The 25,369-nt window shown below is 42.2% G+C and overlaps 2 protein-coding genes across 2 annotated transcripts in view; one reads left to right on the top strand and one right to left on the bottom strand.

The window, feature by feature from the left end:
* Window positions 1-3,755, bottom strand: part of LOC308586151 (uncharacterized protein) — a gene marked incomplete at its 3' end in the record, with an annotated part of 29,419 nt that extends 25,664 nt beyond the window's left edge. The window contains exons 1-2 of the mRNA XM_081192428.1: window positions 3,735-3,755; window positions 1,877-3,120 (exon numbers count right to left, since the gene is read on the bottom strand). Of these exons, the coding sequence (XP_081048554.1) occupies window positions 1,877-3,088 (1,212 nt within the window). The 5' untranslated portion in view covers window positions 3,089-3,120; window positions 3,735-3,755. The remainder of the gene's footprint in view (window positions 1-1,876; window positions 3,121-3,734) is intronic.
* An 8,998-nt stretch (window positions 3,756-12,753) lies between these two features.
* Window positions 12,754-24,285, top strand: LOC308584746 (lipase member M-like; the record flags this gene model as incomplete). The annotated part of the gene is made up of 9 exons (XM_081189767.1): window positions 12,754-12,855; window positions 13,179-13,296; window positions 14,797-14,995; window positions 16,675-16,784; window positions 16,979-17,115; window positions 18,920-19,066; window positions 19,935-20,006; window positions 21,662-21,727; window positions 24,019-24,285. The coding sequence occupies 9 exons, from the start codon at window positions 12,754-12,756 to the stop codon at window positions 24,250-24,252; spliced, it is 1,185 nt and encodes a 394-aa protein (XP_081045893.1). The 3' UTR covers window positions 24,253-24,285.
* Between the last annotated feature and the right edge of the window lie 1,084 nt (window positions 24,286-25,369).

Genomic DNA, 25,369 nt, shown 5'->3' with positions numbered 1-25,369 from the left:
ACGTGGAGGGCTTTTAGGCCATTGCCAGCGTACTTGGTGGCCAAGTGATTTAGGATTAAGATTTGGTCTGTTGTTGATCTTCCGGGGCGGAAACCCGCCTGTTCCTCTGCGATGATATTGTTGCTTTCCATCCAGGTCGTTAATTTGTTAAGTAGAAATCTTGAATAGATCTTCCTGATAACATTTAGCAGGCTAATTGGTCTAAAATTGGCCGGGTCTGTGCGCGGCCCTTTCTTGTGAATTAACACAATCAGTGCAGAGTTCCAGCTTGGAGGAAATTGTGCTGTTTTATTTATATAAGTAAAAAGAGCTGCTAGGGGTGGACACCACCAATCCTTATTGGCTTTAATAACATCTATGGAAATAAGATCGTCTCCGGGTGCCTTGCCCGCCTCAAATTGGCCTATAAGTGTTTCCACTTCAGAGCAGGTAACAGGATCCCACTCTGGCAAGGGGGCCAAATCTAACCTTCCTCCGCTGGCTGCGTGAGCTGCATATAAAACGGAGAAGAAGCTTTCCCAGGTGTCAGCTGAAATTTGGGGTTCTATCCTTGACAACGGTCTACCCAGGTATTTGGAAATTTGGTGCCAAAAGGAGGAGGGATTTCTATTTTCTGCAGCTTTTAGAAGGTTCTTCCAATCATTTCTTTCTGCCGCAAGCTTCTTTTCCTTTAATAGTGCTTTATACCTTCTCTTGAGGTTCATAAGGTGACTGCTAGGTGCGGGGTCGTTTGATGCCCTATATGCCAAGAATTCATTATATAGGTTGTTCTTGAAGTGCCTACATTCCTCATCAAACCACTTTTTATGAGAGAAATGGTTACTATTCATTGCCGGGGTCTTAGCCAACGAAGGTTTTAGCAGTTCTACTAAATTGTCATATATTGGCAGTGGCTCAACTGCCTGGATAAGGGAGTCCCTTGTCTCTTGCAATTGGTCAGACCAAAGGAGTTCATTTATCCGTTGAGCCATATTGTCGGTCCATTTTAAGGCAGTGGGCCTCATCTGAAGCTGGTTATTTGTAATAGGCACACAGGAATAGGTAGCCAATTCTCCATCCAGGATCAGAGAAAGTTCGAATGGAAAATGGTCACTTTCCAGCCTCGTTACTACCCTAAAGTTGGAAATTTTGGGAATTAGGTCTACTGATGTCCAAATAAAGTCTATGGTAGAGGCTCGGGAGCCTGACCAGAAAGTAAATTCGGCAGGGTAATCAGAACTGAGAGCTCCGTTTAGAAGGTGAAAATTAAGAGCCATCAAAGTTTGTCTACATTTAAAATCTGCGTATGTAGCAACACTGTCTTTAAAATTCCTGGGTAAAAGGTCTGAGGTTAAAATGGGTAGTGAGGGATATTTATTATATTTAGCAAATAATGATTTATCAGAGTGAGACAATCGGCCATTGAAATCTCCTGCAACTAGGAAGGTGGCTTCAGGATATTTCTCTAGGAGAGTTTCAAGAGTCTGTTGAATTCCCCTCCATCTTTGGTCCACCAGGTTTTTCTTATAGATTGGGTGCAAATAAACATTAATCACCACGAACACTTCCTCCGCTGTTTGTAGCTTTACACCCAGCATGGATGATGACTGGATGTCGATTTGTTCCACCTGCAGGTTTAAGGCCAAAGAAACTAGGGTAGCCAACCCACCTTGTGGTCTGCCAGGTGATAGTAAATTCTGTTGTGCATTCAGGTAGAAGCCCTTATACCCTGATAGGGAGAAGCCCTCACAAACCCAGGTCTCTTGCAGCAAAAGAATATGACTGCCTTTTATGTAGGTGACAAAGGATGGATCCATCAGCTTAGGTTTAATGCCAGCTACATTCCAGGATAAGAAAGTAAGTAATCTCCTGGTCACCCCTTCGAGTCATGCTGGGCCTTGCGGAGCCAGCACGGCAGAATCCACCTGGGAATGCATGCGGCGAGGGGGGCAATAGGCTGGAAGAAGGAAGTGATTGTAGCTTGCTTACCAGGCAATTTCCGAGCACCACTTACCGCAGCAGCAGCCATGGATTGAGGCTTAATTATTGGTAGCTGCAGGGATGGATTCTGGTGCACGGGAGTATCACTTAACGACAGGTCCATAGACTCTACATTTAAAGTATGCTCTAAGATTGAGGGGGGTGGGCCTTTTGGATCTGCGGATGCTGTAGGGAACATGCAGTGTAAGGCAGGTGGAAGGCATCCTTTTCGGTTTGCCTCCAAAAGAGCATCCAGTCTTGCCACAGCTTCTGAGTTTGACCAGAGGGTTGTCGAATCTTCCACTGTATCCTGCCCGGGCTTGACATCCCGAGGCCGTGTACAGCCAGGTTGCAGATCAAAGGTCGTTAAAGCAGGTACCACTTGGGCTTGTGTAGACTGATCTACAATTGGTGAGGAATTCATCTTATTTACATGAGCATGACCCTCTGAGTTACGGAGACAGAGTAGCAACTCGTCCAATCTGTCCGTTATCTCTGTTCGCTCCAGTTTTGGCAATTGGGAGAAGGATAGAAGTAACTCACGCTCTGTAGAATTCTCCAGATGTATAGCCTTTGTCAGTGGAGGCAGGGGGGCATCAATCCAGCTGATTAGATCTGCGGCCAGGGGAGTTGGGGTCGTGACAATTGGCGGACCCTCAGACTTGTCTGCTTTCTTTTTGAACAAGCAGTTTGGTAAGAGGGGGCAGATCTTGGTATTGGTAAAGACTCTTGTAGCAAGGACTCCATAATTAATTAGAAGGCTTCTTGAGGACATAATAAGTGCAGGGAGCTTTTTGGTTTTAAAGGAGAGCAGCACTCTCTGCCTCTGAGGTCTGCTGCTAATATGATCAATATGCTTCAAGTCAACAGAGCTAGGGGTTACCCTCAGAAGCTCCGCTAGGTGTCTCCTTATATCACTCTTATAATGCCAGTTTATCACCTTGCCTCTAAAGGGGCAAACCGTTAGGCAGATTTTGGTAGCTTGCAGCAGCAGTTTGTGAGGAGGTGCAGAGTGTTGTTCCTTCTTATTTTGCTCACCTTGCTCACTTTTCTGATTGCCAGCAGCTTGAGGAATTATACAGGAGGTATGAGGTAAAACGGGTGCTCTGGGCATTTGTAAGGGCTTCATCTCAGGTGGTACATCAGGGGAACTGTCTTTACCTGTTAGGGATACAAGCGAGATAATCTTCTCCAAGGATCCTCGGATGTCTTTTACGTATTTAAAGATATAGTCCACTGTTCTAGCAACTAGGTCTAAAGTAGTCGAGTGTTCAAATAGTATCTCGTCAATGCAGCTTTCACGGGCTCTAGTGCAGACATTCGAGTGGATGCCAGTATTATTATTGCTTGAAGGTTTAGTAGGCAGGTTATCAAAAGGTTCTTTCACACTGGTTTCCTCGTCATTCATCTCTGCTAGCAGTGTGAAAGAGTTTGAAACCGGAATATTAAAAATATCCTTTGTACTTTCAGATTCACTAATTTTTGTTTGTTTAGCAAGAGGCAGGCATCTCAGTTCCTCTGTGTTGTCTATATCTCTGGAATCTCTGGTACGTTTCCCAGTTCCTCTCCCACAAGCAGGGCTGTATAGTTGCTTAGTCATTTCTCTCTTCATGCAACCGCCCCAGTTTCAAGGTCAATGGTTGTCTCCCCGATAGAAAAAGGCGTCCTCCTACTTACTAATTTAAAACTAAAACTAAAAACTAAAGTTAAAAGTTAATAGGTTTCTATACTCATTAAAACAATCTTAAAAGATAAATCAGGGAGCTCACACTCACGCTGACTAAGTGCCGTTCGCCATCTTGGATCCTGTGACAAATATCGCTTCATGGGGGCTGGGAGATGTTGGGAAGAAAAAGGCCCCAAAAACTCTAAAGGACTATTTTGAAATAAACTTAAAAACAGATGTGGAAAAAAGAGTGATCTGGGACGCAAGCAAAGCTGTGATGCGAGGATTCCTAATTCAACAAAATTCAATAAAAAAGAGAAACCAAAATGAAAAGAAGGATAAGATTTTGGAAAAGATAAAAGAAGGAGAGAAGAAATTGAGATCTAAACCAAAGTCCCAGGAGATTCTGAGAGAGATCAAGTTATATCAGACACAATATATGGAATTGATGAATCAAGAGATTGAATGGAAGATTAAGCAAATGAGACAAAAGACATTTGAATCTGCAGACAAATGTGGCAAACTTCTGGCTTGGCAATTGAAGAAAAGACAGAAACTAAATGCAGTTACAAGCCTAGAAGTTGATGGAAAGAATATATATAAACCCAATGAGATCAGAAATTGCTTTTTGAGTTATTTTAAAAAACTATATTCACAAGGATCTCAGAAGGAGGAAGACATAGACGAGTTTCTCAAAAAATATGGATTACAAAAAATCTCTTATCAAAGCAAGGTGGATCTAAACCAGAAAATAACAGAACAAGAGATAGAGGGTGCCATCCAAAACATGCAATTGGGCAAATCTCCAGGACCAGATGGGCTGACTTCCAGATATTACAAAGCTTTGAAGGAGTGGTTGGTACAACCATTAAAGGAAGTCTGCAATGAGATCTTAGAGGGGAAAAGGGCACCAGAATCGTGGAAAGAAGCGTATATTACACTCATACCAAAAACAGAGACTGAAAAGACTCAACTTAAGAACTACCGCCCTATATCATTACTTAATGTGGATTACAAAATTTTTGCAGACATTTTGGCAAAAAGATTGAAAAGAGTGCTGATGGAGAAGATTCATAAGGACCAAGCAGGCTTTCTCCCAAAAAGGCATTTATCAGATAATGTGAGGAACATAATAGACATTTTGGAATTACTAGAGGTGAACATAAACACTAAAGCAGTTCTGATATTTGTGGACGCGGAGAAAGCCTTTGACAATATTTCTTGGAGCTTTATGAAAAAGAATCTTCATGGGATGGGGGTAGGCCAAGGATTTGAGAATGGTATGGGTGCCATATACTCTGAACAAAAGGCTAAGTTGATTGTAAATAATGTGATAACTGAAGAATTTAAAATAGAAAAAGGGACACGACAGGGGTGCCCAATCTCCCCATTACTCTTTATTTCAGTTCTGGAGGTGTTGCTAAACATGATCAGAGATGACCAGCAGGTTAAAGGGGTACAGGTTGGAGCTAAACATTATAAGTTAAGGGCCTTCGCAGATGACTTAGTACTTACTTTACAAGAGCCAGACACTAGTACAAAAAGGGTTCTAGAGTTAATTCAGGAATTTGGTCAAGTGGCCGGATTTAAACTGAACAAACAAAAGACTAAGGTTTTGGGGAAAAAATTAACAGTCACGGAAAAGGAGAAGTTCCAGAATGAAACAGGTTTGACGGTGGTTAAGAAGGTGAAGTATCTAGGGGTTCACATGACATCTAAGAATTTGAATCTGTTTAAAGATAACTATGAGAAATGTTGGTCAGAAGTTAAAAAAGATCTAGAAATATGGTCAAATTTGAAACTTTCAATGTTAGGCCGAATTGCAGCTATTAAGATGAATGTATTGCCTAGAATGTTATTTTTGTTTCAAACATTGCAAATTCTTGACAAGATGGACTGTTTCAAGGGGTGGCAGAAGGATATTTCGAAATTTGTCTGGCAGGGCAAAAAACCCAGAATAAAATTTAAAATATTAACGGATGCAAAGGAAAGAGGGGAATTTGCCCTGCCGGACTTAAAACTGTACTATGAATCAGCAGCGTTTTGCTGGATGAAAGAGTGGATGCTCCTCGAGAATACAGATATCTTGGATTTAGAAGGTTTTAATAATGCATTTGGTTGGCATGCATATTTATGGTATGACAAAGTTAAGGTGCACAGGGCCTTTAAAAATCACATTGTCAGAAAAGCATTATACAATGTTTGGATTAGATATAAAGATTTGATGGAAAATAAGACCCCTAGATGGTTATCGTCTTTGGAAGCTAAAGCTTTGAAGAAACTTAATATGGAAGCCGAATGGCCAAAGTATTGGGAAATTTTGGAACAAGAGGGAGATAAATTGAAGTTACAGAGTCATGAGAAATTGAAAACCGAAGTACGAGATTGGCTCCATTATTATCAAATAATGGAGGTTTATAAACAAGACAGGAAAGTTGGCTTCCAGGTGGAGAAATCAAAATTAGAAACTGAACTGTTAGAACCCAATACTAAGAATTTGTCAAGAATGTATAACTTGTTGCTGAAATGGAATACACAAGATGAAACAGTTAAATCAGCTATGATTAAGTGGGCACAGGACATTGGTCATAATATTATGTTTGCGGACTGGGAATGGTTATGGATCACCGGTATAAAATTTACGGCATGTAATGCCTTAAAGGAAAATATTATGAAAATGATTTATAGGTGGTACATGACCCCAGTCAAGCTAGCAAAAATTTATCATTTGCCTGACAATAAGTGTTGGAAGTTTAAAGAAACTGAAGGTACTTTCTATCACCTTTGGTGGACGTGCCCGAAGATTAAGGCTTTCTGGGAGATGATATATAATGAAATGAAAAAGGTACTTAAATGTAGAAGAAGAAGAAGAAGAAGAAGAAGAAGAAGAAGAAGAAGAAGAGGAGTTTGGATTTGATATCCCGCCTTTCACTCCCTTTAAGGAGTCTCAAAGCAGCTAACATTCTCCTTTCCCTTCCTCCCCCACAACAAACACTCTGTGAGGTGAGTGGGGCTGAGAGACTTCAAAGAAGTGTGACTGGCCCAAGGTCACCCAGCAGCTGCATGTGGAGGAGCGGAGACGCGAACCCGGTTCCCCAGATTACGAGACTACCGCTCTTAACCACTACACCACACTGGCTCTCCCTAATGTACCTTCCCTAAGAAACCAGAGGCCTTTCTCTTGGGCATTGTCGGCCAATTGGTGTCAAAGAAAGACAGAACTTTTTTTATGTATGCGACGACAGCAGCAAGAATACTCATCGCAAAGTATTGGAAGACACAAGATCTACCCACCCTGGAAGAATGGCAAATGAAGGTGATGGACTATATGACATTGGCCGAAATGACTGGCAGAATCCGTGACCAGGGGAAAGAGACGGCGGAAGAAGATTGGAAGAAATTTAAAATCTATCTTAAGAATTACTACAAAATTGATGAATGCTAAAATGTTGAGGTTTTGAGAAAGAAAAGGAGATTACAGCGACAAAAGATTAAGTTAAAGAAAAGAATAAGAAGGAACATATTAGATAAAATTAAGTTTAGGATTTGCTGAAATAATTTTGGAAATTGGGATGTAGAAAGGGGAGGTTTGGGGGAGTCCGAGAAGTGAGGTTTATGAAAAAAAAGGCTATGAAATTATACATGTTTGTTTGTCTTTTTATTTGTTTGTATTGTTTATAAAAATTTTGTAAAATCAATAAAAAAATTATTAAAAAAAGAGATGTTGGGAAGAATATTGTTTTTTTTTTGTTTGTTTATTAAATATTATACCCTATACCCGCAGGTCTCAGGGCAGTTCACAGGATAAAAATCACAATATAAAAAAATACATAAAATAAAAACAATTTCCTCCACACTTTGTATTATTTAAAATATGCTCTGCTTGGTTCAGCCAAGTGGATACTCATGCTGTATGTAATCTACAATTCTTCAGAACTTTCTAATTTCAAGGACTATGTACCTCTAGGTCTCATTTAATTTGAAACTAGAAAGGAACAGGAGTGAATTAAAGCACGCACACAAAGCAATCATATGAAGGCCACCTTAAAAATAAGAACAAGCCGATTGTGGAATTACACCCACAAACGTTTACCAAATCCATGGTATGTCTCATTAACTAATATAGGTTGGGTGTGTAATAGTATCCAAGACACTGTGTTCCCAGCATTTAGCATCGCCATAATTATTCACAGAACACAGGCAGATAAATTCCCTTCAAAGCTTCTGCAGCATTCAGTTGCGATTCAGACGCTGTTGGGAGAGGAGACGGTAAGTAATACCCTTCAATTTGATTTTGGTGGTTTAATCCCCCCCCCCCGTTGCAACGACTTTTTTTAAAGCCTGTGTTTAAGTATAGCCTGCATTTTGAGCAGAGCTCTCTATGAATGTACTGTAGAACTGAATAATAGTTATACCTGCAAGATCCTATAAATTGAACATTAAGAATATAATATATTCTCAGCTGGATCAGGCCAAAGGACCAGAGGTGGGGAATCTATGACCCTCCACATGTTGCTGGTCTCTGGCTCTCCTAGTCCCTAGCCAGCCAGGTTGAGGCTGATGGGAGTTGGAGTCTAACAACATCTGGAGGGCTGCACAGGTATCCCACCCCTGACGTTAGTACTCATAAGATAATAAGCTAAACATGAACAGGCTTTTGAAGGACTCTCTAATTTGATTCAAGAACTTACTTTTTGAGAGCTGTGGAATCTGCATTGAACTAGAAAGAACATAGTTCAAATGTCACCTCCATCATAGATGGCTTTAGGTGTCTTTAGGTCATCTCTCAGCATCAGGCTTTTATAGTAATAATAATAATAATGCTGTAATAATACTAAGATACTTCACAGGTTATTCATTGAAATAACACAACTGAAGACTGGGGAGGGCAGGGGAATGAAAGATTGTCACAGCGAAGAGGGAATGAATCCAGGGAGCAGGATTAGATCTATGGTCTTAAATTGGATGCGGATTATATCCTAGTTACCCCTTCTTCGGGGGGGGGATTATATCCTATCCTAAAGAAGGATTATATTCTCATTATCCCTTCTTTTTGATTCATGTGGGTACAAATAATACTGCAACACATAGCAAGGGACTATGAGACATGGGGCAGGGAGCTGAAGAGACATGGGGCACAGGTAGTCTTTTCATCACTCCTTCCTGTTAAAAGTCATGGCCCAAGAAGAGAGAGGAAAATACAGAGGCAAGTCACTGGCTGCGCAGGTGGTGTTGTCAGCAAGAATTTGGCTTCTTGGATCATGGTCTCAGCTTCCTTTAGGTAGGATTTCTGGTGAGAGATGGGCTGGACCTCACAGCAGTTGACAAGAGTGTGTTTGCCAAGAGTCTTGAGAATCTGATCAGGAGAGCTTTAAATAGATCTTGAGGGGGAGGGAGAAAACAATACAAACAACAAAAGAGCACCTGGCACTGGAGGTAATAGCTTCATTGATGCACAAGAAACTGAGGTGGTGCTCCAGAAACCTGCTAAAGGGCAAGAAACTACAAGAAGAAAGCAGCTTCATGGAACAACTCATGGTTTCAGTTGTCTCTACACAAATGCACATGGGAAACAAATAAGATGAATTGGAGCTTTTAATACAGGATGGCAAATACGACTTGGTGGGCATAACTGAAACCTGGTGGGATGAGACTCATGGAGACTCATGGAATGTAGGATTAAGGGGTACAACCTGTTCAAAAGGAATAGACCAAATAGGAAGGGGGGGGAGGAGCAGCATTGTATATAAAGGATGTGTGCACTTGTGAAGAAATCCATGGCCTGGAGCATGAAAAGCAGATTGAGATGGGTAAAAATTGTAGGAGAGAGAAACAACAGTGACCTTACTGTGAGTGTGTGCTAGAGACCACCAAGTCAGACTGAAGACTTGGATGATGCCTTACTAGAGCAGACTACCAAACATTCAAAAAGGAGAGAAATAGTAATCACGGGGGACTTCCCTGATATCTGTTGGGACTCAAACTCTACCAAGAGTGTAAGGTCTGGCAAATTCCTCCATTGCCTCACTGACAATTTTATTTCTCAGAAGGTGGAAGAACAAACAAGGGGATCATCTATCTTGGACTTGATCCTCACCAATAGGGAGGAACTGATTGATGAAGTGGAGTGCTTGGAAACTTGGGAGGAAGTGATCATGTTCTCCTGGGTTTCATGATACAGAGGCAAGGGAAAACTGAGTGTAGTCAAGACACACACTCTGGACTTTAAGAAGGCCAATTTCAAAAAGCTGAAGGAGCTACTGGGTGTGATCCCATGGTCAGAAATACTCAATGAGAAGGGAGTCCAAGAAGGATGGGGTTTCTAAAAGGAGAAATATTGAAGGCCCAAATACAGACAATACCAACAAGAAAGAAAAGTGGGAGGCATCTAAGGAAATGGGTGTGGCTGCATAAGGAGCTTACAGATGAGCTGAGAGTTAAGAAGGGCATGTATAAGAAATGGAAGAAAGAGGAAATCACAAAGGAGGAGTATACACAAGTAGCCAACAGTTGCAGAGGGAAAGTAAGGCTGGATAAAGCTCAGAATGAGCTCAGGCTTGCAAAAGAGGTTAAAAATAGCAATAAAAAGGTTTCTTCAGCCATGTCCAATGTAAGAGGAAGAACAAGCAAGTAGTAGGTCTTCTGCATGGGGAACATAGAGAAATACTATTGGGTGACAGAGAAAAGGTGGAACTACTCAACACCTACTTTGCTTCTGTCTTCACCCAAAAGGAAATAGATGCCCAACCTGATGATAACAGAATAAATGATCTAAAGAGGGAGCTGCAGCCCAAGATAGGAAAAGTGGCAGTAAGGGAACACCTAGCTACTTTAAATGAATTCAAATCCCCAGGGCCTGATGAGCTGCATCCAAGGGTACTAAAGGAGCTTGCAGATGTAATTTCAGAGCCTCTGTCTATTATCTTTGAGAATTCTTGGAGAACAGGTGAGGTCCCTACTGACTGGAGGTGGGCAAATGTTGTCCCCATCTTCAAAAAGGGGAACAAGTAAGACCTAGATAACTACCCACCAGTGAGCTTGACATCGATATCAGGGAAAGTCCTAGAACAGATAATTCAATGGTTGATCTGTGAGCATTTAGAAAAGGCTGTTGTGATTACTAAGACCCAGCATGGGTTTCTCAAAAATAAATCATGTCAGGCCAATCTGATTTCTTTTTCGGATGGAATTACAAAATTGTCAGATCAGGGAAATGCTGTGGACATAGTGTATCTTGATTTCAGTATGGCTATTGACGAAGTCCGCATGATATTCCTGTGAGGAAGCTGATAAAATGTGGGTTGAATGAGGTAACTGTTAGGTGGATTTGTAGCTGGTTGACTGACTGAACTCAACAAGTACTCGTTAATGGTTCCTTGCCATCCTGAAAAAAAGTGACAAGTGGGGTGCCGCAGGGTTTTGTCCTCAGCCCATTGTTGTTCAACGTCTTTATAAATGACTTGGATGAAGGAATTGAGGGGATGCTTATCAAATTTGCAGATGACACCAAACTGGGAGAGGTAGCTAATGCCGCAGAAGACAGAATTGGAATTCAAAATGACCTTAACAGACTGGTGAAGTGAAGACAACACTGAGCTAGGTGGACTGATAGGAACATAAAGCAGTCTTCTATGTTCCTAAATTACAGGAATCATAGAACTGTAGAGTTGTAGAGTTGGAAGGGACCCAGAGGATCACCTAGTCCTTGGGTCTCCAGCTCTTTTTGGACTACAACTCCCATTATCCCTAGCCAGCAGGACCAGTGGTCAGGGATGATGGGAACTGTAGTCCAAAAACTGCCAGTGACCCAAGTATAAGAAACCCTAATTTGGTCAAACCCCCTGCAATGCAGGACCAAGCAGCTGTCGCATATGAGGACCAAACCTGCAACCTTTGTGTTATTGGCATACATAAGATCAGCACAAACAGCATACACAAGAAGAACACTCTAGCATGTTTTACTAAAATCTACAGCCAGGCAATTATCCCTGGAGTTATCTGGCAAATTAGGGAGATGCAGCTGTATATTTTAAAAAAGCTATAATTGAAAGCTATTTATTCTGGCATATAAACAATATGTAAATTACAATAATCTTAAAAACCACTGTGGTGCATGATGCCAATTAATCCTGGTGATGCATGAGAACATCTAGTTTCACAGCCTTCTCTTGTAAGGCAGAGATTAGTCTCACATCCAGGGAGTGCCAGCCTTCTGCCAATCTAGGTTCTTTCCCGGAGAGCATCTACTAGTTTCCTCCTGTTGTATGATTCACTGCATAGGCTTTCATTCATAACACCTCACCATCCGGCCTCCAGCTGTTTAAAATGAAGTAAGATCACGCTATCACCCTTGGAGCTTCAGTGGAAGCAAACCTTATTCAACTAGGCACTGATGTAAGAGCCTGCCACATATCGCTCCCATGGGCAGCCTCTCTGGTCTGGGTGAGGGAAGTAGAAGGATCCTAGTCCTCACCGCACTTAGAGGGGCCTCAGCTTTCAGAGGGAAGGAAACACAGAGATGGTTAGATACTGTATCTTCTCAGTGTTATGCGATTTACTGAAATGCAATTTACAGGGCTACTATGTTAAGTTGCACAAAGCCTGGAGCCTAACAAAAAAAGTTTGCTTCAGTTTGCCAACCAAACTGGCTCCTTATTTTTGAAAGCTTTTATAAGAAGAAAATTTTAAATCCCAGCAGACAGGCATAGACAAATCTGGTTCAGATTAGGGAGCTGCCTCCAGAAGCTCAGAGCCAGAGCCAGTAACTAACAAATTTATTTTGCCTTATCTGTCCGGAGCACCTCAAGAATGCCACCTCCAGCAAAAACAGATATTTTTTCACCAGTTATCAGGAAGCTGCTTCCTACAGAATACAGCATGCTTTCCCTTACTTCAGAGATAACCATTCCTCTTCCTCATGAGGCAGATCTGTTTTCATTTTTTCCTCACAAACCATCCATCTCAGTTATTCATACTTTTAGAAGACAGAAACATCATTTCTTCTGTGCACAGCACCACCCGAACTAAAATTGCGCTCCCTGCCCTCAACCTTTATAAAAAACATTTTTAAAAAGACTTCCCATCTTTGCTAAGGAGTTTGAAACAAAATTGTTTTACACAGGTCAGCGATGTGGCTGTTTGTGGCAGTGGTGTGCTTAATGCAACAGACAACAGAGTCAGAAGAATTCCTCAGGAAACGGCACTTGAATCCTCAAGAATTTATGACCACTGTGAGTTGCTTGTTCAGATGCATTTGGAAACAACAGGCTATTGCTAGGACAAAATAATTTGTACATATTTCTTTTAACAGATATTCCAAAGCATTTGCTTTTCATAGAAGGATTTCCAGGCCTCCCTGAGTTACCCCAAAGAGGGCTAGATGGATTATAATGGATGAATTTGTTTTTGTTCATTACAGCCAGCAGGGGAGGAAGGCAGGATCCAGAACTTTTTTTCTCTTCTCCTCAGCACCATTGTTCCTAAAATTCCTTGCAGCACATCTAGACTTAGAAAAAAAGGTCTTGATTTGCTGAGGATTTCTTTGTTCTTGCAGAATGAAATAATCCAATATTGGGGATACCCCAGTGAAGAGTATGAAATCCTGACAGAGGATGGCTATTACTTACAAATAAACAGAATTCCTTATGGAATGCACAGTTCTGGGAAGACAGGTAATTTTGGAATATAACTGATGTTTTTATAGCATTTTTTTTTTGAAGGAAGAGAAGGGGCTTAGAACTTTTCATCCTCTGCTCCACAGTCCACACCACCAACGGGCAGGCACTCACATGCCAGGCAGGGGCAGGTTGCAGAGGGCACATGACAGGGATCTCTGCGTAGGGTGCCTGGTTTGCGTTACCTCAGGTTGTGTGCCAGGCAATGGCCCCCTGCCCCCCCCCCCCGTGCTACACCACTGAGGAAGAGTATTGGCAGGATTCCACATAGCCCAGAGGAAACAAATGTGTGTGTATAAATGCTCAGAATGAGCTAATTCAGTTTAATGAAGTTCACTGAATTAGTTCAAAAATCTTTGAATTACACCTGACAGTTGCCAAAATTGCTGGGTGAGCTGAATGCAAATTAACTTCATAGGGGGTTCAAGTTCATTCTGTGTTTTTATACTTTAGACTCTTTAGGCTCTTAAGTTTAAAGTTCATAATGGTTGAAGAAAATAAGTCACACCCCACTGTGTGTGTTTTGATGTTTTCTTAGTCTTCTTTACCTATATGTTATATGTCAGCACAGCAGCTTATAACATTCTGAAAGCTGAGGAAAATTTCAAGGTAATGTGAATTGAACTCTGAACTGCATATGAACCAAACAAGTTCATTTTATAAGTGGACAAATGCGAATTGGAACTAGTTCCTTTCTGGTCATGTTCAACCTGAACTAGAATTAGTTTCTTTTCTAAAAATACTTTCAAAGCTCTGGTATCTATTTCTCTATGTGATGTTGTGTAAGAATGAAGTGTTTGGATTAAGCTTTTGTGTGCAGAAGCAGTGAATTAATTGTAGAAACGGGGTACAATCTTCTGCCCAATTTTTCCTATCTGAGCAGATCTAATCACCTTTGTTTTTCACTACCTTGTCATGATGAGGTAGCATGGACTAAATGATTTATTTATGCCATTGAGCCAGGCCCTCCTCAAGACATTTTGCTGCTTGATGTGAAGGCCAATCCATTCCACGTAAAGAAGCCATCCAGACAAGTCCAGGGATAGCATTCTCCATTCATCTTAGGATAACAGGGTTGGGAGCAGCAGGGCAAGTCAGATGGCAATTATGCCACTCTGTCCTCACTCTGCCTATCAGTAGGGCCAGCCCTGTATGGAATCTTGCCATAGGAAAGCAGCTACTGATTTTCAGCAATGGAGCTGAAGAATTTGCTGCTTTCTCATCTGATCTTTACTGCCTTTGTATTGGCTATGATTTGTATTGTGTTGCTTTTGTATTGGCTATGATTTCGAAGAAGCATTTGTTCATATTTTTTAATAGTGCCTAAAGGTGAGGCAGCCATGGGTCATCACCTAATTACAAGTAATTATCTCTGTCCTATATATAATTGTGTTTTTCCTGGACTAGATGAAAGCATCACAAAGATCAATGTTGGTGAAGTGAACACAAATAAACTATAAGGTAGACTGCCCATTTTGTTTCTGTTTCCCCCCCCAGGTCCTAGGCCAGTTGTTTTACTGCTACATGGTATTTTGCTTGAAAGTAGGTGCTGGATTGCAAATCTTCCCAACAATAGCCTGGGATTCTTCCTAGCAGATGCTGGTTATGATGTTTGGATGATAAATGCTAGAGGGACCAGCTGGTCTAGAAGACACAAGACTCTGTCAATTGACCAAGAAGAATTTTGGGATTTCAGGTATAAAGAGACAACTTGTAACTTGGATAACTGAGACAATGGTAGTAACTGCTGTCTCTGAAGTACAACTGCTAACAACATATCTTTTTTCCTTCTGTTGTGTCAGAAGTGCTTCAATCCTGGAAAGAGTTCCCAAAGATGGGACATGGTAGATTGCGGTTCCTTTTTTTATTATTTTTAGAGCCAACATCAACATGACAAAATGCATGACTTTCTCTATATTCATGCAGACTGCATTTGTGGGGCTCTGAGATCATAATTAGGACTGTGCATTTGCTCTGGATAAATCTTAGGACCTGAACTGAATCAAGCCAGTCTGGAATTGTGGATTGTGGAAATGGTGGATTGTGCAAGAAGAGGGTGGGTGAAGAAGGAGATGCAGGTGAAGGCTCTCACCTGTCATACTTCTCCCTGCCTCTGCTGATGTCATAGTAGCATGTTTGTCAGTTCACAGTTCAAAGAACTCATCTCTGCCTCTTGGCCTTCCTCATCACACCCTGCTGCTTCAGCTTTTGCATCTGATGCTGGACGACTTTCTGCCACAGACTCTCATAGCTCACTAAGCCTTCTTACTGCTTCAGAGTCTGACACCTCCTCTTTCCTGTTGTCTCCATCTTCTCCTTCTGACCTCTTGTTGTCGTTCCACCACCACTCCCCGGGCTCTGAGCCTTCTTCCCTGGTGACCCCCCAGCTGGTTCCTCGCACCATTCCTCTGCATCAAACAAGTCCATGGAAGCTGACTACATGCTTATTTAGGGTTTAAAACCTGACTGAACATGAGGTTGGGGAGGGGGAGAGAAAGAAATGGTGAACTCCCCATTGACCCCTGAAGACTGTACTATTCTTTTGGCGTGGGTGGGAGTGAGGAAACAGAGCTAGTTGGAATTTCTTACATTTTCCCCTTACAATTTATATATCACTTGATTACAGTTCTCACGAAGTGGTGGCATTCTAAGTAGTTAACATGCATTTTTAATGGCACAATCCTGTATAGCAATGGGGAATCACAGCCCAAATTACCTCATTATTTGAGGCAGAGTCCATGCATACTTCTAATAGTGTGCTTTAGTAATGAAACAGAAGGATAAGTGGAGAAAACTTCACCTGCATTTGTATGTATGACTACAAAGCGGGTGGCGCTGTGGTCTAAACCACTGAGCCTCTTGGGCCTGCTGATCAGAAGGTCAGTGGTTCGAAGTCCCACAACGGAGTGAGCTCCCGTTGCTCTGTCCCAGCTCCTGCCAACCTAGCTGTTCAAAAGCACACCAGTGCAAGGAGATAAATAGGTACGACTGCGGTGGGAAGGGAAACAGCGTTTCCATGTACTCTGGTTTTCGTCACGGTGTTCCGTTGCGCCAGAAGCGGTTTCGTCATGCTGGGCACATGACCCGGAAAGCTGTCTGGGGACAAATGCCAGCTCCCTTGGTCTGAAAGCGAGATGAATGCTGCAACCCCATAGTCACCATTGACTGGACATAATAATAATAATAATAATAATAATAATAATAATAATAATACCTTTTATTTCTACCCCACCCTTCCCTGTTCAGAAAACCAGGCTCAGACAAATTTAACAACAAATTTAAAACACTTACGGTAATTGATGCAACAAAAAACAGCATAAAATACAGTAACTTAACCCTCCACGGGTCCTTTACCTTTACCTTAATGTCTTACAGCATCCATGAAATTGCGATATATGATATTCCAGCAACAATAAATTTTATCCTGCAGAAAACTAAGCAAGAAGGATTGTATGTTATCAGTCAGTCTCAGGGTGGGACACTTGGTAAGTAATAAGAAATGAATGGAATGTGTTTACTGCCTGAGCCCTTTTTAAAAAGGCCTTCTTACAATCAAAAATTCCCATCACTGGTATAGTTGAAACCAAAAAAATTTGATTGAAGGAACAATAAGCAAGGACTTTTGGCTCCCATATGTTTGGCACTGCTGCTGAATTCCGGAATTCTTTCTCTTTGGCAGGTTTAATTGCCTTTTCACTCTTGCCACAGCTCGCTCAGAAAGTCAAGCTCTTTATAACTTTTGGTCCTACCTACACACTTGTTGGCACCAGTGGACCTTCTGCGCTATTTCTCAATCTTCCAGATGCATTAATAAGCGTAGGTATTTCTCATAGGTTTTTATAGTGTGTTAATGTGGCCTTCTAACATAATCAGTTTAGTGATATGGACAGTTCAACCTTTAAGTTTATCCATTTGTCATTATTTTGGGGGAGGTCATGTAATATCTGGTTTAATTAATCTTCACATATTAATCCTAAAGAGAATAATAATAATAATAATAATAATAATAATAATAATAATAATAATAATTTTTATTCATACCCTGCCCTCCCCAGTCAAGACTGGGCTCAGGGTGGCTAACACCAAATATAAAAACGATTGAAATACAGCTTTAAAAACAAGATTAAAATACAACATTAAAACATTAAAATGCAGCCTGATTTCAGTGGAAACTCAAAAACTTTTTGGGGGATGAAAACGTCAAGTCTTCACCAAGGCTAACTATCCAGACTGGTCCTACATGGGCAAGAAAAAAGCCAGGGAAGTCCCCAAATAGGTGTTCCAACACAGAAGGAGAAAGGAAAAAAGAAAGAGGGGGAGCAGTCAAATTAATTCCAAGCCAAAGGCCAGGCAGAACAACTCTGTCTTACAGGCCCTGCTGAAAGAAATCAGATCCTGCAGGGCCCTGAGACAGAGCGTTCCACCAGGCTGGAGCCAGTGTTTAAAAGGCCCTGTCTCTGGTTGAAGCTAATCTGACTTCCTTAGGGCCCGGGACCTCTGGGGTGTTGCTATTTATGGATCTTAAGGTCCTCTGTGGGGTATATTGGGAGAGGCGGTCCCATAGGTATGAGGGTCCTAGGCCGTGAAGGGCTTTAAAGGTCAAAACCAGCACCTTAAATCTGGCCCTGTACTCCACCAGGAGCCAGTTCAGCTGGAAAAGCACTGGGTGAATATGCTCCCATGACAGAGACCCTGTGAGGAGCCTCACTGCAGCATTCTGCACCTGCTGGAGTTTCTGGGACAGCTTCAAGGACAGCCCCACATAGAGCGAATTACAGTAGTAAAGCCTGGAGGTGACCGTTGCATGGATCACTGTGGCCAGGTTGGGGCGGGAAAGGTAAAGGACCAACTGCTTGATGCAGCGAAGGTGAAAAAAGGTCACCTTGGCTATTGCTGTAACCTGCGCCTCCATGGAAACGGAGGCGTCAAGGATTATACCCAAACTCTTAACAGAAGGCAATGGCACTAATTGGGCCCTTGCAAGAGAAGGGAGTTGGTCCCTCATCCCCATGCCATCCCGACCCAGCCAGAGGACCTCTGTCTTTCAAATATTTAGTTTCAATTGGCTCCCATGAAACCATCCAGCCACAGCTTTCAAGCATCTGGTCAGTGTGTCCAGGGCCGAGTTGGTGTGGCCATCCATCAGCAGATAGAGCTGAGTGTCATCAGCATATTGGTGACAACCCAGCCCAAAGCTCCAGACAATCTGGGCAAGGGGTTCATAAAGATGTTAAAAAGCATTGGGGAGAGGATTGCGTGCTGCAGCACTCCACACACCAAGGAGTGGCATGACGACATCTCCCTCCCTAGCGCCACCCTCTGTCCCCAACCAGAAATAAAGGAGCACAGCCATTTTCGGGCTATGCCCTGTATCCTCACGTCGGCGAGGTGGTGGTTCAAAGATCATGATTGACCATGTCAAAGGCTTCTGACAAATCTAAGAGTATCAGCAGTACCGACCCGCCTCAATCCAGTTGTCTACGGAGATCATCTGTTAGGGCGACCAGAGCCATCTCGGTCCCGAAACCAGGACGGAACCTGGACTGAAATGGATCTAAAGCCGATGTTTCCTCCAGAAACCTACCAAAGAATCACAAAGATCTCTGTGTTTATTTTGCAGCTCATATGGGGAAAGAAAGAATTTGTCCTTTTCAGTAACAAACTGAAAAGACTGAATGCCAAGCTGTGTAGTTATCCATTGATAGACAATTTTTGCCTCCAACTTATTTTCCTTTCTGTTGGATGCAATCAAAATAACTTAAATGTGGTAAGTTAACTCTTTATTTTTCTACATATATTGACAAAAAACAGTACTCCATTTTTTCTCTCCAGCCAGCAATATATTTTGCAGAAAACCGAATTCATTTTAATAGATAAATTATAAATTAGTGATGGAATCCAAAGCATGTGTATTCAGAAATTAATATGATGGAGTCCAATGGTACATGCTCCAAGATATGCATGTATGGGATTGTAGCCCTAAAGGTACAATTGACTAACCAAGTCTGTAAATGTTGCAGCTAGAATTGAGAATAATCTTTGTGGAAGAGACCCTGGTACATTACAGAAAGAATAAGCTGTATGGCTTTTGTTGTAACTTTCATTGACGAAGTTGATAACAGATGAAAAATATTTTAAAATATTTATTACATTTTTTTAAAATTCCAAGAAATTCACAAGATGGCTTTCAAGCAAACAATAGAATATATATATGCACTATTAAAATAGTATAAAAATAAAAAAGCAAATCAGCACAAAGCTCCCAACCTCTGCTGCCACATCTTTCCTGAGCTGTATGCTTTCCTATATAATTTGCCTTTCCCTTTCATCAAGGTTTATATATATTGTATTGCCCTGGGCTGGATCTAGACACATCAAAGAAGGGTTTCAGTTAAACACCTTGTAAACTTTGTATGAGAAATCGGGTTGGCAAAAACGGGACTCCACAGCACCATCTGGTGTCACGGTCTTATAATGCATATAAAACACATATAAAGCGCTTTTTCTTTCCCAATGTAGTTGAGTCCCAAATGCTTGTGACTTTTTGCTAGTGTAATTCATCCCTTCCCCCCACTCACTGAATATTCAGAGACGATTCTAAAAAAATGTTTCCATGCCAATTATTTCTCCCCTAGAGTCGAGTAGACGTGATTGTTGGAATTTTCCCTGATTTTGGTTCTGTAAAAAACTTGATCCACTTTGCCCAGGTAGGGTTTATTGCATGTTTTTCCTTTTTTTTCAAAATTCAGAGGTCATTTGATATCCAAATGCATGTTTAATGTGTGTGAATAAGGGTTTTCTTTTTTAATTTTCAGAAGGTGACAGGAAAGTTACAGTAAATGAAAAACAATATAGCAATAAATGGTACATGCTATATATGATATATATGCATCTACAGGGGTCAAAACTGGCAATAATAACATGCAAATGAAAGCAAATATAAATATCCTTAAATAGGTTGCATGAAAGAAGAATGAAAGAGCAAGTTTTCTATTGCATTGTCTAAAGAGTAATTCTTAAATTCAAACATCAAGCAATTTTTTATTCATTCTGTTTGAGGTGAGAGTTAAGTTTTAATTTTCACACTGCAGTTTCTCATTACCAGGGTTTGTTCTGGCACCCCTTTGTTGTGTTCCTCCACCTCATTAGTGGGTTCCGGCTGATCTGTAATTTTCTGGTACCGTCCCCTTGCAGAGGGCTGCGCAACAGCAGTGTTGGGTGGCACGGCACTTTAGTCTGCTTGGCAGAGGCGGTGTTTGGCAGGATGATTTGGGCGGTGTGGTGGAGGTCGGCGGTGAAAGTTTTTATTTTTTCCCTGCAGGGGTGCTCCGCCTAAAAATAGGAGAGCTCCGGCACCTCTTTTTCTAGAAAATAGCCCTGCTCATTACCTTTTACAATTTGGCAAGAACTGGCATTGTGAATATTGCAAATTATTCTTCCCTGTGGAATGCCCTCCCTTCAGATATCAAGGAGAAAAAGAACTACACAACTTTTAGAAGATATCTGAAGGCAGCCATGTATTGGGAAGTTTTTAATGTTTCATGTTTTATTATGTTTTTATATATGCTGTAAGCTGCCCAGAGTGGCTAGGGAAACCCAGCCAGATGGGTGGGTTATAAATAATAAAATTATTTATTATTATTATTATGATTAAACCAATTATATGACTAGAAACAGAAAAATATGTAATGGACTCAAATATTTAGGGTGGATCTATACTCATAGTTTTTAATGCTAAGGAAGGGTTAAGGAATTGGTTTTGATAACATAATACACCCTACTTTTTACATTCATAATGCATTATTGCCTTGTGTTTTTATTGCTTAATTTGTAACTGTTTTATGCTGTTTTATTGGTGAAAAACTGCTCATATGTCTCTATATAGTGTTTTACCTTTTAAAAAAACGCATTCATCCTCTGCTCCCCTCCAATGGAATTTGAGAGGTGGTGTTCAGTTTCATTTAAATTTGAAAGGCTTACATGCACAAATAACAAAGGACTCAGAGGGACGTAAGGAGGGAGGATTAAACTGTGACACCAGAGGGTGGATCCGAGCAACCAGCAACCAGCAGCAGGGAAAGAAAAAGCATTTTGGAAAATGGTGTAGCCAGGTATTACTTACATTTGGGGGAGGGGGAAAAACACACACCATCCCAGGGTAAAAAGAAAGTTTTAATTCACAAGTATGCCCTGTGTTGTTTTAGAATGACATCTCTAATATTATTCTGGAAATAACGTTAAACAGGTCAGTGTAGATCCAACCTAAGAAATCATCAAGCAATTTTTTATTCATTATGTGCAAGTTATAAATATGTCACAATTAAAAATTCAAATATTCATTCCTTTTCCTCAACTTTTTTAGATTTTTAAATCAAAAGAACTGAAACGTTTTGACTATGGCAGTAAGAACAAGGCTATATACAACACGGTAATTACAAGGGTTGTGGTGATGGGGATTTGTCATAGATTTCAATATGTTAAAGCTGCATATTTATTTGGGACTAACTCTCATTGAACTTAGTGGGTCACCCCAAAAAGAAAAGAAAAGGTTAAGGAGCAAACCCTGCACAAATGTGGAGTGGAATCCCTGAGATGGTTGGATGGCACCTTGTATGTCTCCTTCTAAGAACCTCTGCAGCCAAGCTGGTGCCAAATGTATTGTTCATATTTCCTTTGGAGAACATCCATGAACCGAGAGTGGGGTCTTGTTGTCCGGACACCCCAGGGATGCCATGCACACTGCCCAGGCTTGCGTCACTGGCAAGGTCACCTGGGCACTGCTAATGCAGTGGTTTGACTTCATCGCTGGAATCACACTCCATTGTCTCTGAAGACAGCTGGATGCCAACATTGTAAACCTAGATCCCATCTCTCTCCTGGTAAACCCTTAATGCTTCCTTGTACAGCCATGCCTGGGCCTCATGGCTGAGGTCCTGGATTCCACAGCCCAAAAGAGCACCAGATAAAACAGGCAAAGTCAAACAAGTACGGTGACAGTACCTCAGCCAACATCGACATGCCGCGCTCCAACAAAGCTGATGCTGGTCGCCACAGCATCTTTCCATCCTCATTCTTTTGTAAAGGTTTTTATAGTCAGGGGTGACCACCCTGGCCTCTATGTGGTTACAGATGCTTATTTTATTTTATTTTATTTTATTTTATTTCATTTTATTTTATTTCATTTATCATATTATCCTTTTCTTACATTGGGATGCTGCTTATTCCCACAGAGATGTGTTTAGCCTCAGAAAAGCAGAAACAAACTCAATTTTACCGTATTTTTCGCCCCATAAGACGCACTTTTTCCCCTCCAAAAACGAAGGGGAAATCGGGGTGCGTCTTATGGGGCGAATGCCTGCAAGCCTCGCGCGCCCGGCAGGAGGTCCCACCGGGTGCGCAAGGCTTGGGGCGGCAGCCTGTCGCCCGAAGCACGGGGAGCCCTCGGGAGGGCTCCCCCTGCTTCGGGCGAGTGTCTGCAAGCCTCGCGCACCCGGCAGGAGGTCCCACCGGGTGCGCGAGGCTTGGGGCGGCAGCCTGTCGCCCGAAGCACGGGGAGCCCTCGGGAGGGCTCCCCCTGCTTCGGGCGAGTGTCTGCAAGCCTCGCGCACCCGGCAGGAGGTCCCACCGGGTGCGCGAGGCTTGGGGCGGCAGCCTGTCGCCCGAAGCACGGGGAGCCCTCGGGAGGGCTCCCCCTGCTTCGGGCGAGTGTCTGCAAGCCTCGCGCACCCGGCAGGAGGTCCCACCGGGTGCGCGAGGCTTGGGGCGGCAGCGGACTGCTTGCGCGCACCTAGAAGCTTGGGGCGCGCTGAGCTCAGCTTGCCCCAAGCTTCTGGATTAGCGCAGGGGTCCGCTAGCCCTGGGAGAGGCGCCCGGCTCTCCCACGCTAGCGGAGACCTTGCCGGCACGCAGAAGCTTGGGGCGCGCTGAGCTCCGCACGCCCCAAGCTCCTGGTGTAGCGCAGCGCACCTGGGGGGGAAATAAATTTTTTTCCTTTATTTCCCCCCCCCCCCAAATCTAGGTGCGTCTTATGGGCCGGTGCGTCTTATGGGGTGAAAAATACGGTATTCCTGTGGTCTTGATGGTACTATGCTTTAAGTGCTTTTTAAAATATAAAGCCGCACATGTTCAGCATGTGTGTTTGTGGATGTGGATAGATAGATAGATGGAGTTAGATAGATGATAGATAGGTATAGATAGATAGACAATAGTTTCAAAACTGTTATTTTGTTTGCAGAAGCAGGAATGTAGAAGCAGTTGCGAAGCAATGAAATGGTAGTGGGAAAGAAATATCTTGCATAGCCTTCTAAAACTTTCTAAACCTTATGCCTGCAAGACCGTGAAGCCCAGATCCTAAAAGTACCAAGCTGAATCATGTGTCACTTTGTCAGACATACACATTACTCCTGACACAGATCCTCAGTGTCATCATACATCCCACAATGTTAGCATATGCTATGCTCAATCAGTCATCCAATAATTATCCTGGACACATATATCAACAATGCACAGTAAATCATTAATACATCACAGATCCATTAAGATATTGGAGAAGAAAAGTTGAAACTAATGCTCAAGGTACCATTTTCCAGGACCATAGGTCACACATCCCAGAGTTTTGATAGTCCTGCATATGAACAGTCAGAAGGCTAAGAAAACAGGTAAAAATCTATGATTGGTAGGTGAAACCCATTTTAATCACTCTAATCTTTTCATCCACAGACCACTCCTCCATTCTATCAAATTGAAGACATGGTTGTGCCAACTGCTGTGTGGTATGGTGGACATGATATTATAGAAAACATAAAGGACATTAAGCTGTTGCTTCCTCGGATCTCTAATTTAGTTTTCCATAAGTATATTCCTGAATGGCAGCATTCAGATTCTTTATTTGGTCTTGATATTCCAAAGCAAGTATTCCCTGATGTATTGTATCTGATGCAGAAGTACAAATAAAATGTTATAAAAGTCATATATACTGCATATATTCCATGTGACTGTAGATGCTGCAGTGGGTCTACATAATGTGTATTCATGATCAGTTTGTAAATTGAGGTGAGTCCCCCCCCCTTACCTATTGCTCATCATCAAATTAATTCTACCTGCTGGCACTGACACAACTGATAGTAGAATTCATTGACCTTGCATCTCTCTCCTGATATTCTAATCTTACTTGCCTGTTCCCAAAACGTGTCAAGGAGCTTCAAGGAGAGATGGTGGATTAAGATGCTGGCACTAACTCAGTACAGCAGCCAAGTGACATGGTGTGTCTGGAGAGTATGCTAGAGCGCCCTCCTTCCCCCAAGTCTCAGAGCAGAAAGCTAAACATGCACAAAGGGATTTCCTTAGAAGCCACCGTAGATGGCAGCAGGAGTCTGAGGACTAGGAAGTAATAGCCAGGGGGAAGGCAGGAGCATCATTCTGAGCAACTTCGGTTCAAGTGTTGAGGTTTACATTCCATGTCCATCAACCAACATCAACCACCGAACTAAGGGTGCATGGCACCCCTTTGCGGTGGTTCCAGTCCTACTTGGTCGTTCCCAGAGGGTGTTGCTTGGGGAATGCTTTTCAGCCCCATGGAACCTTCAATGTGGGGTTCTACAAGACTCAATCCTATCCCCTACGTTGTTTAACAACTACATGAAACCGCTGGGTGGGGTTATCCGGAGGTTTGAAGTATGTTGTCAGCAGTATGCTGATGACACTCAGCTCTATTTCCCCTTTACATCTGCAGGTGAGGCAGTGGAAGTGCTGGACCAGTGTCTTGCCTCGGTAATGGACTGAATGAGAGCCAAAAAAATGAAACTCAAACCAGATAAGACTGAGGCACTGTTAGTGGGTGCAGGAAGATGGGTGGGAGATTGTCTGCATTTGATGGGGTTACACTTCCTTTGAAGGAGCAGGTTTGTAGCTTGAGGGTACTCCTGGATCCTTTGCTGTCACTCGAGGCTCAGGTACAACTTAAGTGGATACAAAATAATGACGACAACACACACAGGACAAAAAAAAATGTAGACATAAAATTTATATACCACTTAATATAAGCATAAATCTCCAGGTGAGTTATATTTTT

The sequence above is a fragment of the Podarcis bocagei genome, assembly GCF_964188305.1.
Source record: "Podarcis bocagei genome assembly, chromosome: 4".
Lineage (NCBI taxonomy): Eukaryota > Metazoa > Chordata > Lepidosauria > Squamata > Lacertidae > Podarcis > Podarcis bocagei.
Note: the sequence above shows the minus strand (reverse complement) of the source record. Positions and strands in the feature narration are given on the sequence as shown.